Below are 19,526 nucleotides of genomic sequence, written 5' to 3'. Positions count from 1 at the left end.
TATGAGAAACACTGCTGTAGACCACATTTCTCCCATTACGTGCTGGATTCCTATTGCAGTAAGAAGAGGCACTAGAGAGACATGACACGGAAGGAAGGAGAAACGGCTGCTTCCTGCTAGTCTGTCTTCACTTCCTGTTAGATCTCTCCAGTACGCATTTCCAGGAGCAACAGGCTCTCGTCTCCAGCTTATTTCCACATTGAGAAAGCCACAGTGAGCCTGGCTACACAATCCTGAACAGACCATTGTGATGCTCCTAAGAGGTCTAACTGCCAGGCAGCAAGCCCCTCTTGAGCTCCTGAGCTACCGAACCCAGAAGTATCCCCTCCACAGAGGTCCCAGAGTGAGACCTGCCAGGTGACACCTTCCCCACAGAACCCAGCATTCCAGTTCGAAGAAGTCCTTCCTCCAAACTTCTGAGTTTTGATTATTTCAACCTAGGAGTGGCACATGCTTCCTGTGATTCTACCTCTGCATTACCGTAGGAATTGTCTTTGGTTTTTCAACCCTCCCCCACTGTTTAACCAGCCACCTATTTTACATTCGCTAGGGTAATACAGTGAGATTTTTGTTCTCCTGACTGGATGGAGGTGGACACAATTAGCAACAAGTATTAATTCATTAGACATCTCTGAAAAGCTACACATAATGACAGAACCAATCATCTCCACGGTGATATTAAATTTTTAAAAAAATAAGTGTCTAAGAGAAAAATCAAAACTCTTCTATCAGGGTGCCTAGGTGACTCAGTTGGTTAAGCGACTGCCTTCAGCTTGGGTCATGATCCTGGGGTCCTGGGATCGAGTGCTGCATCGGGCTCCCTGCTCAGCAAGGAGTCTGCTTCTCCCTCTGACCCTTTCCCCTCTCATGCTTTTTCTCTCTCTCTCTCTCTCTCTCTCTCAAATAAATAAATAAAATCTTACCAAAAAGAAAAGCCTTTTCTTTGAAAGTATGTTAGAAATTTACAGAAGTGATATAAATATTATGTTTCCTACACATAACTGCTTTGTGACTACATTTTCATGTATAAAGTTATCTATATTTAACTAGTCATTTCAAAGAGCACTTTTCCATATTTGATGGAAGTTTCTCTTAAAATTATTACCTAAACATAGACTTCTAAGACTTTGAATGACAAGTGATGGATAATGATAAAGCATATTTTCTCTAATGTTTAGCTACTACTATATTGGAGACACTTTAAATATTTTGCACAATCTTAGTATGAAAGTATAAATCCTGAAAGAAAGATATTTCTTAAGCAAATAATCTCTTCTCTTGTAGAGAACTTGAAACTGAATTTCCTTTCGAGGATTTTACTACATATACATTTTTTTCTTTTGTAATTACAGAATTATCTTATTCAATGCTATCTCTTCGCATGTGTGTGAACCCTAATTACTTCCTGGGGTCATTTATTTTCAGTCAGAAGAACTTTCTCTGGTATTTCTCTACATATACATTTTTAAAGTACATAATTAGACTTACCTCCTGACAGGAGAGCAGGCTTACTTTTTCCCACTGGACTAGAATGAGGACATTTGTTGCTAAATGACATGAAAAGGTGTGCTGTGAAATCATCGGGAAGCTCTGCTTCCAGGAATGTCTTCATAAATAGCTTAAAACCTTCAAAATCTATTGTCTGGGGAAAAAAAATTAAATATATATTATAAGACTCAGCCAATGATAAGATTATATTCTAAGTTCAGAATCAACAGTAGTAGAAATGACTCAAACATTTCTATATCCAAGTCCACAAAAGGACAGTAACTGAGAAACACAGTCATAGGCTAACAGTGGAGCTCGCATGTACAGACATTTACATACACCTCACCTGTGTCAGGGCAACAAGAAGCTTTCCAGTCAGACGTTTCTATCTCCACACTGTCTGTATCACCTTAAAAAAATCTATTCTTTGAGACTCAGTTTCCTCTTCTGTAAATTGGGAGTAATATTCCTGATCCCACTGTGTTACTATTAGAACTCAATCGGGCAAGTAATGTGAGACGGAGTCATGAACACAGCATGAATACTCTGAAATACAAGAACTTCTCTTTTCTCCTTTCCTTGTCTCTAATGGTGAATCTTGTTCTCGACAACTGGAGAAAGGGGTTAATGTAAGAGTTTTACCGTAACACCAACATCAACTGATATGAAATTCCAAAGTGAAATTCTAAAACTTCCCATGCAAACTTTCAAAAAAACCTATTTCAAGATCGTTGCCCATGCATACTCGCTGCAGGTCTACAAAAACAAACAAGCGAAAAACCAGACATTTATTTGGAGAGAGCCATCACTACATTGAGAGGCCCATGTCCACTCAGGGAAACAGTGATGGGAACCACTTCTATCCTCCAGTTAAGGAGAGGATTTCACAGGAGCCACCTGGAGAGCTTGCCTTCTCTGAGCAGAGGACAGTGGACCAGGATCTGACTCTTGCCGGGAAAATTGAGGACAAGGGTATAGATGCTTTGGGACAAAGGCAAGTAAATGGTACTGTACTGTACTGGGCTTGGCCAACACCCTCATGACCGTAGGGACAATGACGCATAAAGGCTTCCTGGGAAATCAATGTAGACCATATGGAAGAGGCCAGCGGCATTGTGTTGGGTCCCATCCAGTAGGCCATTTGAAAGGACAAGGAGACCTACAGAGAAGAAGCTGGAATAAAGCCACACCTGTCCAGATCAAAAAAGTGCATGGTCAATGGGCCTCATAGGAAGCCCTTGAAGGGCATTTTTTTTTTCCTACCCGGTTCAGTGTAACTTAGATGAAACTAAAAACAGAGCAAAAATTAAATTTGGCAGACTGACATTCTTAATTTTGATCAAACTTCTGGCAGATGAGAATAAAATTAATTCTTGAAACTGCTATTTTGGATAGAAAAAGTATTTATTTGTTCCATGCAATTATATTGGGGTAAGATGGTACAGAATGACCAATTTTATTATAACATTGTTTTGAATAAACCTAAAATGGAATGTGACATACAGGGATATCACTAGAGAAAGTATATTTTTGTAGATTAGATCATGGGCCAATTAAGAATATAGACTATGGGGCGCTTGGGTGGCTCAGTCGTTAAGCATCTGCCTTCGGCTCAGGCCATGATCCCAAGGTCCTAGGGTCGAGTCCTCCCTCTGCCATTCCCCCTGCTTGTGCTCTCTCTCTCTCTCTGTGTGTCAAATAAATAAATAGAAATCTTAAAAAAAAAAAAAGAAAAATATGTACTCTGTATGCTTCTGAACCTAATAGAATCTCAAGCCAATAAAAAAAACCAAACCAAAACCAAAATAAAACCAACAACCAAAAACAAACAAAACAAAAAACTTCACTTTGTTTATTAATGGTTGCAAAACTCTTGTCTATTCCTTATTCTGACATTTTTAGCTCATTTAATCTTGCTTTACTTATTCACGAAAGGCACTTTGGACATTTACACCAGTGTCGGTAAAAAAGGCTTCATTTTCTTCCATATATAAGAAATAACCACCACCACAAAACATTATAAATTCTACTAGTGGAGTGAGCCACATAACTAAAAACCATGAATAATATAAAAACATAAGAATAGCCTCAGGTAGCAGAAGTACTTCTGAAAACCAATTTGCTACCATGAATGAAACTGAGATTTCAAAAGACTCAGGTAAGGCCAACAGTCAGACTACTGAATCCAAATGCATTTTCTTGAGCGGAGACACCTACTCTTACTAAGAAGATTCCTTAGGCAATGCCTGTCTTGAGAGAAGTAATCCACGCTCAGCTGAATTAGTAACCAACTTTGGCAGACAGTCCGCAAATGCGTGAAGCCTCATGGGACACCAGGAGTTAATTTTACTACAAAATATGGCAACTTTCTGTAACAAACATATTCCTAGACACTGTGGTTAGAAGCATGGTTATTTATATTCCCTCTTGCTTCTTAGCCTGAAACCTTCCGTGGTCAGCATTGTGTTTGCCAACACAACAGATGACAGGAACATGGTTTTGAAGTCGGACTACCTGGATCTACTCTCAGATCCAACACTTCCAAACTGTGTCAGGGTGGGCAATTTATTAATCTCTCTGTGCCTTAATTTCTCCATCTATAGGTAAGAATAACAACATCTGCTTCTTGGTCTGTTGGAAATTTCAAACAATTTTTGAAGAGAAAGTCTCAAAACCACATTACCTCAAATGTTTTTATATGCATTTAACAAGTCATTACATGGGTGCATCCCTTTTGGTTACTATTATAATTTGTTTTAGAAAGCTGGTAACAAGATATGAACAAAGGACTAGAATTGTTCACAGTTTTTCTCTGGATCTTCTGTTAGCATATGATTATATTTTACAACAGAACTATTTTAAGACAAGAGTTTAACATGATAAGAAAAGAAAATAGTAACAACCAACCAACAAACAGAAGAAAATTAAGGACTTGAGAAGAAAGTATTTTTGTAACATATTCCAATATCTCCATATCCACCTGAGTGATTTGGGGCAAGGAATTTAACTGCTCTTTTAAAGAAAAAATCTGCCACATCCCAAGTGTGTGCTCTTTATAGAGCCTTACATAACCTAAATGGAACCTCTTTGAAACTAGAGCCTATAATTAAATGATGAAAGCCAGAAAAATACACAATCAAAAAGAAAAAAAATGTACAGCATCCCTGTTAATAAGGAATGCATTACTCCTTGGTCCTTCCTTTTCAGTTGCAGGAAAACTTTCTAAAATTAAATGCTGCACCCCTGCCTTGCTCAGTAAGCCAAAAGCAGTTTAGTTTTAGTCTCTCACAGCTCTAAGCCTCAGTTTTTTCCATATAAAGTGATATATAAGATCAACCATTCAAGATTGTCATCTAAATGTAATAATAAATCAATATGAAGCACTTAACATGCCCCTGGGGGCACAGCATGTAAAATAAATGAAATAATAAAATAATAAAAGGAAGTCCTGGTTTGAGGTTTAATGGATTTTTTATTATCTTAATTTGCTTTCCTCTTTATTAGTCCAGAAAACCAGAAAATTCACTACATCTTCCTCAATCAAGTCTGCAGTTTTGGTGTTTTAGACATTTTGCAATTATTGTTTTATATCAGGCAGCATTGACTAAATCCTGCTTTTAAAACGTGAACATTTATAAACAGCCATTTTACTTTAAAAAATAAAAGTCTATTATCAAAATAAGAATGAAGTTTTCTATGCGATGATGTCATCTATTAAGTTTTACTGATGATATAAACCTCCTTCAAGCTTCTTCACAGTGTTGGTGAGAGCAAAATTCCCCTCCCTTACATTTCGATCATTACACACAGCTAACAAAGTTATAAAACTCAAACTCCTTTAAAGCCAAAAATTAGCTATTTCAGTGTTTCCAATTCAGAGAAGAATTATTCTTCCATCTTTTTTCTGGTTATCTCATCTCCTTTTCTGGTTGGTAAAAGATTTTCAAATCTTTTAAAATTCCATGTTGTCCAACATAGCAGACCTTTCTGTGGACACTGTCCTCTAACTACATATTTTCCTTCTTTCATGATTCAGTAGAATGTCACTCAATTTAAGTATCTTGTTTTCTACTGCTCTCATGTAACATCATTAAAATTGGTTTTGAACACATTGAAACCCTTGAAAAGAATGAGATCACTTATATGCACATCAGTGGGAACACGAACAAAAAAAGTTGGGTTGGACTTTAGTGAATGAGTGTTCAAATATCAAATTGGCTATAAGCTCGGAGACATACATACCACAGAAGGTTTAAAATTTTGAGAACGGCTTCTTCATTTTTTTTTTCCCCCTTAAGGAGCAGCCACAGACTATTTAGGGAGATAACATAGAGAATCTGCAAAGAATTCAGACTGACGGAGCTGCTCAGATGTTGCTGCCAAATTGGCAGAAATTCAAAACACATTTCTATATGCCTTTCATTATTATATCTGACCATCTGGATCCTTTGTTTTTAAATCCCTGCTAATACTAAAAAAATAACACTAGTATTCATCCAAGTAGATTCAAAGTGAATGAAAATAAATGTCATCACTCTATCATTAATTTATTCTGGTGGTTTCAGGATGGGGATTTTCTCATATTCAGCAAATGTTCATTGTACACCCACTTTGTACTAGACTCTGTTCTAGCTGTTGGGGTAGAGATGCTACTGGACCATGCAAAAATTTTCCCACCAGAGGCTTATCTTCTAACAAAGGGAACAAGTAAATAGAAAAATAAGTAGGCTAAATGTACAACGTGTGAAAGTATGAAGTGTTGTGGGGGGAAAAAAAGATGAAAATGTTTATATATTTTGGGAGAGGGGTGCTTGTAGTTTTAAATCTAAAAATCAGGAAATGATAATCCATTCTTTGAATATAGATTTAAAGGGGATGAGGGAGATAGCTTTGCACATATTTGGAGAAAGACCATCTCAGACAGACAAAAGGGCAGGTAGTACGAAAGCCCTGAGGTATAAAAATGATCCTGTTTCAGAGGTATTTCTAAAAAGCCAGTGAGGAGGGGCAGGAGAGCAGAATAGGAGTAAGGGCAGACTAGAGTAGGAGGAAATGAATTACCGTGTGTTTATTATAGAAGGTAAAGGGAGAAATATATCAACTGTGACAGGTATCACGTAGCCCCTTGAAACAGTCTAATCATTAAGTTTTTAATTTAGGATACAATATTGAAGATGGCCTATAATCAAATTCTTCATGTTGTCATAGATACAAGGTAGTATATTTTTTGGTGTATCAAGACTAGATCCTTAGTGGGGTTACAAGATACCTGTAAGAAGCTATTCAAAGTGATGTGTTGCAATTATGCTAAAATGCAGCTAATTAAGCTCGTAAGTATCTATGTAAATACTTTCTCAAACTTTTTACATGGTTCCATTCTAACTGATGTCACATACTGAAAAGAAAGTTACTATATTTCAACAATCATTAATACAATCTTAATAAGAGGTCATTAACACAGAATTATAGAGGGTGTTTTATTATTCAGTATGGTGGTCTGTTTTCAAAACTGTGCTCTGGTTGTAGGTTTGATAAGAAGAAGAAAAGGACTGAATTTGCATTGGAGTCATAGAGAAGAGAAGCAGAAATACTGGGTAACATGTTACTTCCATTCCTTGCTAACTAACCATCCTGGCACTTAGGAAGTTGTGGGAGGAGGAACAGATACAACAGACACAATATCTCTAGTATCCGAACAGCATTCTGGATTGTGGCCAGGCTTGGCAGGGGAAACAAATCACATCTCATGTCCTCCACTCATACCTCATGGTAGAAGGAAATCAATTTAGAGTTGGAAAGACATCAGAGTTCTATTTTCTCACTTTATAGTTGAGAAAAGTGAGGCTCAGAAAATAAAGGTGACAGGATTGGTTGGTGGTATATCTCAGATATTCCCACTTTCACTTTTCGTGTATATTCTAGAACTTTTGTATGAAATCATGTTGGTCTCTCAAGTGTGATCAACAGCCACCACCTTTAAACATGAATAGAATGCCTATACATCAGGCACAGAGCTAATTATTTTATATACACTTCAGAATTTAACCCTCTTAACAACTCAATAAGGCCAATATTCTTTTCGCTGCATAGCTGAACAAACTGAGGCTAGTAACTTGTCCATGACCTGCTAATATGTGGCAGATGTGGGATTTGAACTCAGTTCAGTTGGACTCCTAAGACCTCGTTTTCTCTGTTATACTTTCCAGATGCTTTCTTTAATGGGAAGGGTTGAATTTGGTTCTGGAAGGACAATTAGAGCTTACAATAAAAGGGTGTTTATATGATTGCTAATAATTATATCAGTGTCAATATCACTGCTAAAATACACTTAAAATATTACATTAGGCAGCAGCACTACCAAATGTAGGTTATGAATTCCCAGGTTTCTTATTAAGGGAATGAAGCAACTCAGTTGTCTAAATTTAAAGGTTATACACATGAGCAGAACCTATAGTGCAGAGTACCAAGTACCAAGATAAGGGAAGCCCAGGGAACTGTGAAATGTAACTCAGCCTTGGGCCAAGGATCATCTACTGACAGGAAATGTAAAGAGAAAATCCTACACTCAGGGAACACTCACAGACCAAGAACACCATAGAGCAATAAATATGCATGTCCTTCTCCCAACCCCACCTCCCATGGCTAACCTCAGCTTTCCCTGTTCCTTCTATTCTGCAACTGAAATTTCTTGCCTATTAAACATCTCTATATGGAACAAAGACATAGCCAGGAAAAGGAAGAAACTCATTCTGTTGATCCCTAGAAAAAGCAGGGCTAATTTTGACACCAGTTTCCAGAAAGCCTCTAGTAGGGATGGAGGTTATGCAGAAAGGCATGTTTGTTGACCAAGGTGTTCAATAAATGTTCTTTAATAGCTAAATCCTCTGCTTTATAAAAGCAGCGATTGACTCTGAAGCATCGCCTCCTAAAACCATAAAGCTCACATAGTCTGTCTTTGGGGGAACTGGTAGGTTTGCCAGAGGTCAGGGATAAGATCAGGGAAGTGTCATCCTCTGAAAGAGACTAGTAAAAGTCATCACAGTCCATGAGTTGCCATTTCAGTCTGGCCTCATCCTAGGAGATTATAATATGTAGGACCTGTATCTAAGGCAATCAGGATCCTTCTGGTGTGACCAACTGTACTGTAACATGTTGGGGATGAGATCACAGAGTCTGCTGTCATTAAAACCGTAGAGAAACTTATGAATAAAAAGCTAGTATATATCCACTACTGTCCTGGGGAGACAATATTATAGTTTTAAGTATCTCGTGCATTTTGACAAGTCATATTCCTAATATAATAAAAAAATCCATTCAGAGATTTCCAAAATGTGTTGTAATTCTATGCACCCAGCTGAAGTATGGACCCAAAACTTGCTTTGCAGAATAGGCTTTACGGGGAGAGAGTGACTGAAGCAAGAGATGAGTTACTCTTTTTCCCGGAAGGCAAAACTCAGTGGCTTTTCAGTTCTATTTCCCTTACAGATTCTAATAGCACTATAGATGTGTAATCCCCACCCCCCAAAGAAATCCCTATCAATTGTACTTACATGCAATTATAAACCTCTTATTGTAAATTAATAAAGACTCTCAGTAAATGAATTATTTTATTGGAGTCTTATCATGTTTTGATGATATTAGAAAATTAAATTCAAGAGTCTACAAAACTAAATCCCACCCTCTAGACCCTCTTTGAGTCCATTAAGGTATTAGCTTCTCCACTCAAGACTCTGATTTGAACAAATACCAGTCAGTTATAACTTTATAAGGATTATAGATAGCCTTGAATATTTTATACGAATCTTAATGGTACAGAGGTACAGGTCAGTGATATGGATGAGAAATTCATAGCTCACATCAGAATAAAGAGAGAAAAGACAGATTTTAATAGAAAAGAAAATGTCTTACTTGGTTAAGAATGTCTTGTTTCTGTGCATGCAAGGAAAGAAAGAATACAGGTGTTAATGAAAGATAACTTATACTCATTAACTCATTCTGCTGATAACTAAAAGGTCGATTTTACAGATTGATTTTTAATACATACCCTAGACCCATGAATCTCAGAATGTGGTCCTGAGACAGTATCATTATCATCAATTGGGAAGCTGACGGAAATACACATTTTTGAGCCTCACTCTAGAAACACAGAAACTAAAGAGAGGGCAGGAGAGAAGGCAGCAATCTCTGTTTTAAAAAGCTGATTCTAATACAAGCTAAAATTTGAGAATCATTTATCAGATCCATCTGGGAGTGTAATAAGCAAATAGTTCCATTGGGCAATAAATATAATGAATATTACATATAAGATGATTAAACCCTTCCAGAGAAGATTATGAAAACACAACAGTATATATAAATCTATATTAGATTATTAATGTTTATTTCTCACTCCTAAAGCTTCCATCTTTGAGAGTAATATGCCTGGCCCATTACTATGCCTTTAAAGATAAATATCTTCCCATACATATACCACTATTTAATTTCTTCCCTTGGCTTTAGACATCAATGGAATAATTTAGAATTGAATTTGGAAACCCTGGGAGGAATGTATATATATGTTATTATATTGTATTAATATGTTTCTATATTAATATTATTAATATTAAATATTATTGCATTAATATATTTACTTATAATATACTATATATATTTTACATATATAAAATGCAATGCCAACTTGGTTCTTCTCATATTATCAAATTTTATTGCTTTCATGAATCATTTATATCTGAGATATCTTGCTCTCTTTTACTGTGAACCACCTCACTGAGACTGGATGGTTACTAAAAACGAAATATAATCATACTCTTAATATTGTATGATTCATATAATGTTAGCTGGAGACAAGTAAGACTCTCTTACCTTGTTGGGCATGACTTAGTAATAATTGCATGCACTGGAATATGCCATAATTGTTATGTAAGAAATACCATTCAATGTATGTGAAATTTTTTTCTCTTCTTCTTGCTCTCACCTCCCACCACCTTGCACCTTTCATTCTATGGCGCAGTCAATGAAGTGAAGAGGAAAGGACATTACTCTTAAACTGAGATTCTAGACAATCTCTTGTCATGAAACTAGCTGGTTAATCTTAGGGAAGTCATTTTACTTTTCCTACAATGACTTTTTTCTTTTAAAAACTTTATAATCTTATCTGTTTGGGAATCTCAACCTTCTTAAAGATTTTATTCTTAGGGAACATTAAAGCCATTGTTTAGATTTATATTTTTTTGATTCTGGGGTTCTTTTTTTTTTCAAAGATTTTTAAATGATCTTTAGAAGACATAAATTCAAAATAAATATTTCATCCATGTAATGCACTTAATACTTCTTCTCCTTTAAAATTGACTTAAGCAGGTCACATATTCATTGTATTAAGTTTTAATACAGAGACCTTTTAGAACTCAGTAACCCAAGTAAATAGTAAGAAATACAATGCATCTACCACTTAAGCAGCTTTACTTTGTAAGAGGAGAAGCAAATAAAAGATATTTAGCTTGTTCTTTCTTTTAAGTACATTTTATATGGATGATATATGCAATATTTGTTTCAGGAAACAAAGGATTATTTAGTCTAAAAGTAATGTAGGTTAAACACTTTTCTCAGTTTTCTTGCATAAAAGGCCATCAGTTAAATAGTCATCTATGCCAACAACTTGAGGATTAACCTGATCAGCCAACAGAGAGTGATAATTTCCATGTGAATGGACAGTATGAATTCTGTCATACAGTTAGAGTAACCTTTTATAAACTGGGTAGTCATGTACTGAAGAGAACCTCAAGGCATTAAAGATTTCTTCCACAACACTGAATATTCCTAATTACTTCTACTGGCTTATATAAAACATATACTAGTATTTAAATAAGATTTTATTATTTTGGGGGTTTTAAGACCAGGGGCGCCTGGGTGGCTCAGTGGGTTAAGCCTCTGCCTTCGGCTCAGGTCATGATCTTAGGTCCTGGAATCGAGCCCCACATCGGACTCTCTGCTTAGGAGGGGGCCTGCTTCCCCCTCTCTCTGCCTGCCTCTCTGCCTATTTGTGATCTCTATCTCTGTGTCTAATAAATAAATAAAATCTTAAAAAAATATATATATATATAAAAGACCTCTCAGTGTTCAATTAGAGAGTAGTTTCACTCTTAAATAAGAATTACTCTGGGGTCATAATAAGATCTAACTTTACTTCTGTTTTTCAATGGTTCAATATTTTAATAATGCATTTCAAGAGCAGATCTGTGTATTTATGGAGAATTATTACATTATCGAAAAGGCTGACATCATATGTGTGTCTAAGAGTGAATCTAGTAATTACCTCAATAAATCCAGTATACAGTGACTGATAATACTCATGAAAGATATAATATCAGTAAGACCAAGTCTTGAGAGTCTTTTAAATAAGAAATCATTGAAGCAAAAAGGCTACTTTACAAACAAGATCACATTCCAACTGAATTTATAGCCAGCAGCTATCTTTAGAGAGCAAAACAAAACTGGTTTTATCTCTGTAGATAGATTAGAAAACATGCAAGTTTCCAAGTATGTTTGGGAATGTAAATATTAATGACATTTTGGGGTCTTTTATCAATTCCATAGAGTTGTCATCTTTAGCTTTCCCACTCTAATTTCCCAGTCTTTGAGATTTTCGGTTCTACAAATTTATCTGGTATAATTTTTTTCTCTCACACTGTGGTATCTAGGAAAATAAAATATGAGGGAAATGTAGACTGGATATCTTTTGTTCCTGACATAGGAAAATGGGAATGCCTTTAAATTACCCTTTTTTCCATTTTTTAGGGATTAAACATTAACATTACTTGAAAAAGAAAATAAATCTTAGGTTAAAGACTTACAAGGTATGGTAATATATGAGAATATAGACAGAATAAGAAAATATTGCATGAAAAGTAGCTGTCAGAAATATTTGAAGGAAATTATAAAGCAATATGATGCTTTAAGGTTAGAACTGGAGATTTGGTTTTGACTAAAATGTAAAGAAACACAATACTGAAGGATAACCAATAACTGTGTTCTTACAGAGCAAAACCATAATGACAATAATAACAAAAAACAAATCACATTTTAATCAGCAAACAAATCTATCTGGCTGGCTAGATAATACATCCAAGGGAATGTTTCTTTTGCTAAGGGTAATTTGTTTTAACTTCCATACAACAGAACTATCACTTGGTGAAACTGCAGAAGAACTCAAACATTTAAAACATAACATCTCCCAGCTAACATTAAATGGAAGGTTATTTAACAAATAATTAGGAAAAGGATGGACATTCATTCAGGCCACGTGTTCAAAAGCCATTAACAGGATAGGAATCTTTAATAAGGAAAAAATTTTCAGGGACTTTCTGGTTTACCAGTAGTAGGTTAAAACAAGCTACAGGAAAGAAGTTCCTCACTTTTTATCCAAGCTGGCTCTTTAAAATTACAGACCAGTTATACCCATCACAGAATTTTTCTGTAGTCAAGGGAATAATTCTCTGAAAGGAGTAACCCTCCTGCCCCCAACCAGTGTTCACTTGGGGTTAAAATTTATTGGACATAGAACAGGCAGCAGGTACATTTGGACTTTGCTTCAATCAGTCCTGTTCCCTGACCATACCTGACCAAGAAATCTCAGAATTAGAATATATTTAACATCTAGGAAAATAACAGAGGTCTATATTATAGATAACCTATACTCTTTAAAGCGCACAATAGAGAAATATTATTTCCATTAGCAAACGGTTTTTGAATGAAAAAGATACTATACTATTTTATGTGTTTTCCAGAATAGCATTTCATTATGAATTTCATTTTATTTATGGTATGCTATATGGTAGATTTATATCCAAGGACTCTTCATTAAGAAATCCCTCTTCCAAGCGTGTATATGACACCGATATAAAGAAAAAAAAAGTTTACCCCTTCAGGATTATATTTTGCAAGCACACCGTTACCATGGAATTCTTCCAGAACATCCTTTAATTTCTTTGTAGAATCTATAAAGAAATAGAGAACACAAAAATTGTTTATATATGCCTACTGTGGTTAAATAACCCAGTTCAGAAACAAAGACCTATTAAAATATAATCACCAACAGATATTAAATTTTAAAATACACATGTAAAATGTCCTTTACCATTTTTGAAAGGCTATTTCATTGAAAAAATTAATCATACACACAAAAAGAAAGGAACAGATAAGTGTATGTTTTGTCCAAGTGTATTGCTTATGTATTAGGCAATAGCATTTGGCAAGACCGTTAACCCATGTATTATATGAATTAAGAGCAAATACAGAAATAGGGAGTATCTTCTCCCTTTGTTTTGATAACATAAAATCTAGATGAGTGAAATAAGCTTTATTTAAAAAGAAAATACAGGCATTCCTTGTTGAACTTTATAACAAATGCAGTGCATTTTTCATATTTTACTCCATTAACTAATAATAACCCTGTTGGACAAATTAGAACAATAAAATATATAACTAAGCCTCAATGGTGAACCCAGTCAGAGGCAAGGTATAGATTTTAGTATTTTTCAAATATTTTTAGAGAGAATTTTCTAAATATAAACAAAGAACAAACTAGAGCTTGTTTTAATTTAATTATGAAACAAAATTTAGGGGAAAAAAAACAGAAACAAAGTTTAGGAAACATCTCTACTTGCTAGACGGGATGCTTCCCAATTCATGAAGTGCTTAATAAAGCCCCTTACATCTCCAAATTTAAAAAAAAGAAGTTTATATATGTTACCCAAAGATTTTTAAATTGCTTTTTCAATTTAGACATATTTTGAAATATTCTTAAGTCATTCATCATCTCAATTGTGACAAAAGATTCCTTACTTAATATGGGAAGTAATGTCAAGAAAGAACATAAATATTTTTAGAAAAATATGCATAAACAGAATAAAAACACATGCATTCAATCTACTAAAATAAATGCTCTCATAGTTATAAAAATATAATTTGATTAAGCAATTTTAGACTTACAACATATTTAAGTTAGGGGAAAATAACTAATAAATACTGATAAGTCATCTAAATCTTCAATCAAGTTTGAATAACAGTAATAAAACAAGACTGAAACTGGGAAATAAGCAGAAGATTCTTAGGTTTCCAGTAGGCAATGGGGCATGGATATTATTTCCCAGCATATGAATGTAATTCTCTCTGCCTTTCCCCAAGATTCAGTGATATTTGTGCCACCATAAAATATTTCCCAGCTCCAAAAATATTAATTTACAAAGCAGTTTTTGAGTTATCCTGTTAGAAAATTAACTCTTAAATGCCTGTCCAGCGCATCTTGCCTTTAATTTATAAATTATACTTCCATTTGGAGTGTAAAATTTTATGTTGCATTAAAATTCACATAACACAGATATATTACTTTAACCATTTTAAAGTCTATAATTCAGTGAGTTTTTTTTTAGTATATGTATATTGTTGTCCAAACATCACCACTACATAATTCCAGAATATTTCCATCACCCTAGAAAGAATGCCCATATTCTGGGGATTCCATACAACTGAAACCTATCATATAATTTGTTGTCTTTGTTTGGCTTCTCTCACTTCAAGGCCCGTAGATGTTATAGCATGTATTAGTATTTCATTCCCTTTTTAGGCAAAAACTATTCCATTTTATGGATATATTACAGTTTGTTTATCCACTCCTCAGCTCATGTACATTTGTTTCTATATTTTGGTTATTATGAAGAATGCTGCTACAAACATTCAAGTATACATAATTTTGCGCAGATCTGTTTTGACTCTCATGGGTATACATTTACATGGAGAATTCTTAGGTCATCTGAAAACCTACAATTTAACACTTTGAGGAACTGCCAAGCAGATTTTCACAGGGCTATATACTATTTCACATTCCTACCAGCAATGTATGTGAATTCCAATTTCTCTACATCTTTGCCACACTTGTTATTTTCTAGTTTTTCTTTAATTATAGCCACTTAGTGATTTCTATTTGTTTTTCATTCGTTATTTGTTAATGACTAACAATACTGAACATCTTTTCAAATGCTTATTGGCCTTTTGTGTGTCTTTGAAGAAATGTCTATTTAAGTCTTTTGGCTAGTTTTTAATGTGGTGTTTACTTTTTGCTGTTGAGACTGTTTGGGGTAAGTGTGTGCATGCTATAGCATGTTTGAAGCCTGTACAGTTTCCTATAGGTTTCTTTTTTAGCATATATTTTCTTAGCACTTTCTGAACCATGATCAGAGTTAATTTGTTATGCCTTGTCTCTTGCTAGATTGTAGGCTGCTCAGGGGAAGAAAACACATTTTCATTTTTGCATAGCACTCAAATTTATTACAAAGATGAAACAATAAAATAATAAATATTGTGATTCAATTGATCAGAGCTATACTTAAATTACAACAAATTACAGTAAATTGCTTTGACATTCACCTCGGCAGAAACGTAAACTAATTTAGAGACCAGGTTCTATATTAAAGAGAGATATGAAGCTGATCCTTTATTCCAAAACCCTTCTTTGTCGATGAGAAGGCATTATTCTAACTTAGCAGACCACCTTTTACTTCTTTGCATTCATAAATGTAGACGTAGACCCTTCTGTACATACCTATATAGACATACACATATCTAGATGCGCAAACGCTAGAATCACATACCCAAAAGACTATGTTTATTTTAACCGTATCTAAGCCCCATGATAAAATGGAAGGGGAGAAGAAAATCTGCTTTCTTATACTAGGCCTTCCACAGAACACTAGAGACACTGCCTAAAGGTGGGCTTGTCATTTCAGGATTCCGTAAGAACGAAAAAAATAAATAAATAAACCCCACATTCAGTAATCCCTTACAAATGTTCCAGAGAAGGCAACAGTCCTTAAAATTATGTATGTCATTTTTCAGTGCTTTCTTGGCCACAGTTTATATTAGCATATTCTTAGTGGGGAGACCACAAGTAATAAATTAATAAATTAAGACCAAATTTCTCTGTGTCTCGATGATCGTGGTTTGGGACAATTCCAGAAGCACTAATTCATATTTAGATGGCTCACCCTGACCCAATTTATTCCTTTTTCAATTCTCAAGTCCCATTTTTAATATCCTGACATCTAAAGTTTATTCATGATCTAATCCCCAATTTATAATCTAGTTCAGAAACTGGAACATTATCTTATTCTTCTATTCCTGTCCCAATAATCTCTCCTGGGCCCAGTCTCTGGAAGATTAAGGACTTGACTTACCCAACCAATCTTCTATAGGCTGACTTTGGTATGAGACACCAACGAATTCCAATATCCTGCCTGTGTCCCCTAACCTGTCATTAGAATTCCCTTATGTGAAGAGTTTCCATATCCATACGGATTCCCAAACCGCACTAGATGGCATAGTTTCTGCTTTTGTGTTCTCCCTACCTTTGAAGGAGTATCGTCATTCATTTATTTTATAATTCAGTTTTTTTTCTGGATTTGTTCCTATTACCTGTCATCAAAACATTCCTATCTCTTTGATTTTGTCAACTCTGGATCCTGTGTGTCCAAGAAGCACTGGGATAGTGGAGAGGAGAAAGGATGAATGACTGAGTCTGACCAACCCTCTAGTCAAAGAGAGATACCAAAGAAGTGAGGCCTGCATGAGTGAAAGACAGAATCTCAATGATATTTCCATGAATATCTGAGCTTCGAGTATGAGAGCACAGTGACAGATTCTGGGCTGAGCGATGCTGAGAAAGGTAGGTAGGTAGATCAATTCACAGGTGATACATGTCTGAATCCAACAAAGGCCTGGCATCAAAGAAGACTGGCAACATAAGTGTTGGGCCACCAGGTTCAAACAGCTAGTTTAATCCTCAGATAAGGGCTTAGGACAGAGGCTCAGTACGAAATAATGGGTCTCCTAGAAAGCAAAGGAGGGTCCTGATATGAAATAACTAATTCCAGAGGCACTGATGCTTCAAGGCTTGGGTAATAGGTCAGCAGACTTGGAGAAGAACACCAGATACCAGTTACTGCCAGGTTGTCAGCTCTACCAATAACAGAATCACCTAAGAACTAAGATGGTACTGAACCAAACAAAGAGGAACCATTTTATTCAGCAAACACCTTCATTATATGCAAGGACAGAAAAAATATATATGGGGACTGGCAGGGTAGATTTCTTCTCATGGCTTATCTTTCTAACACCTGCTCAAGTGTATGAGCCATTCTAGAGGCTCCCTAAAGTGCTCACTTTCTATGAATCTTCTCATGTTTGGCAGAGTCACGTACTATTTTTTAATGCCATAAGAGTTAAACTAGCTACGTTTTAGGAATGTATGGCTAGGAATGTTTTGAATTTTTATATGATTATCAGGAAAATTTAATTCCTTTTACTAATTCTGAAATATAAATAAATCCATAAGAACATTCAACAACATTTAGAAAACAGAAGAATCAAACTCATGGGTCTTAAAAATATGTTGCCAAAAACAAAACAAAACAGGAAACACCTTAACACTTTTGGCTTACCTCACATCTCCCTAGGTATCTGCTCCATCTTGAATGAACTTCCTTTGTGATTTCACAGACTTTTTGTCTATTCCAAAAAACTCAACACACTTATCATATTAATTAAAAGGTCTCATGGAATAATGGAAAGGACTTAAAGTCAGAGAGGATTTTTAATTTTTTTTTTTAAGATTTTATTTATTTGACAAAGAGAGAACGAGGCAGGCAGAGAGAAGGGGAAGCAGCTCCTCCCACCCCGAGCAGAAAGCCCGATGCGGGGCTGGATCCCAGGACCCCGAGATCATGACCTGAGCTGAAGGCAGAGGCTCAACCCACTGAGCCACCCAGGCACCTCAAAGCCACCCAGGCACCCCTAAAACCTAAAAGAGTTTTAGATTTGAGTCCTGGCTCCAGAATTTTTGGCTGGATATCCCTGGGTATTTTTTTTAATGTCTCTGTAGCTCAGTTTTCTAATATGCAAAATAGGAATAATGAAACAGACCTCGCAGTATTGTATCCAGCAACATATCTGGTGCCCAAAAAATTCCTATTCTTTTGCTCCACCCCAAACAAGACTTCAAACATATCATCCCCCTTCAACAGTTTTCTGTTGTCTTTAAAATGAAGCACAAACTCCTCCTTTTGGCACGTGTGTCAAAATATGATCCAAAACCTACCTACTAATAATTATTTTCAATGACCCCCTTATTTACAGTTCTATATCTCTTTGTCCAGAATTATCCTCCATGTCAAAGGAAGTCAAACATAATGCATGCCATAATTTCCCTGCCACCTTGTTCACAGAACCTCTCAGGACTTTCTTCTAACTCTCCATGGAACTCCCTACAATAATGCACCTGGAATCCACACTTGTTTTATGCCTTGAGTACTATTAACACTGTTAACTGAAGTTTACACAGGTAGATTCTTCAAGCGGTTGCAAAGTGTAGTAGTATCTTATTTTTTTTAAGAGTTGTATCTTGTTATTTCATTTAAAACTCACAACTACCAGGAGGATTTTTTCAAACTCCTCCATTAAACTTATGAAGAAATTAATTTGTTAAAACAATCATTATTTATTCAAAACCACACAAACAGTGATCCAAACTTTTGTATATGATCCAAATCTGTTTTCATTACTTTGCAAAAAACAAAAACAAAAACAATTGGAAGTTTCCATTAGAGCCAAGGCATCTACTTTGGAGTCCATGATTTCTGTCAGTTTGATTCAGGGAATTATATTACCTATTTTTCTAGTACGTGGAAACAGTTTATTTCTTTTTTTACCAACTTAAATTAACAGTTGAAAAATATCTTGTATATATAAGAAATATATGAGAAAGAAAACAGGGGCGCCTGGGGGGCTCAGTGGATCTGATGATGATTGATCACAGATGATGACTGATCACACTGATGATGACTGAATGCACTAGACTGGGCCCCTCAAAAGGCCTCAGCTGAAGCCTCTGCCTTCGACTGAGGTCATGATCTTGGGGTCCTGGGATTGAGCTCCGCATTGGGCTCTCTGCTCAGCGGGGAGCCTGCATCACCCACTGCCCCCTTCTGCCT

The 19,526-nt window shown here is 35.6% G+C and overlaps 1 protein-coding gene across 5 annotated transcripts in view; it reads right to left on the bottom strand.

Annotated features, from left to right (window-relative positions):
* The window catches only part of DGKB (diacylglycerol kinase beta), a 700,192-nt gene that overhangs the window by 536,178 nt on the left and 144,488 nt on the right, over positions 1-19,526 (bottom strand). For 3 of the 5 annotated variants that reach the window (XM_032305332.1, XM_032305329.1, XM_032305330.1), the window contains exons 3-5: positions 13,405-13,481; positions 9,397-9,417; positions 1,489-1,642 (exon numbers count right to left, since the gene is read on the bottom strand). In XM_032305332.1, coding sequence (XP_032161223.1) covers positions 1,489-1,642; positions 9,397-9,417; positions 13,405-13,481 — 252 coding nt within the window. The remainder of the gene's footprint in view (positions 1-1,488; positions 1,643-9,396; positions 9,418-13,404; positions 13,482-19,526) is intronic. The other 2 variants (XM_032305334.1, XM_032305331.1) reach the window with 1 other exon arrangement.

This window comes from Mustela erminea, chromosome 11 (assembly GCF_009829155.1).
Source record: "Mustela erminea isolate mMusErm1 chromosome 11, mMusErm1.Pri, whole genome shotgun sequence".
Taxonomy (NCBI): Eukaryota; Metazoa; Chordata; class Mammalia; order Carnivora; family Mustelidae; genus Mustela; species Mustela erminea.
Note: the sequence above shows the minus strand (reverse complement) of the source record. Positions and strands in the feature narration are given on the sequence as shown.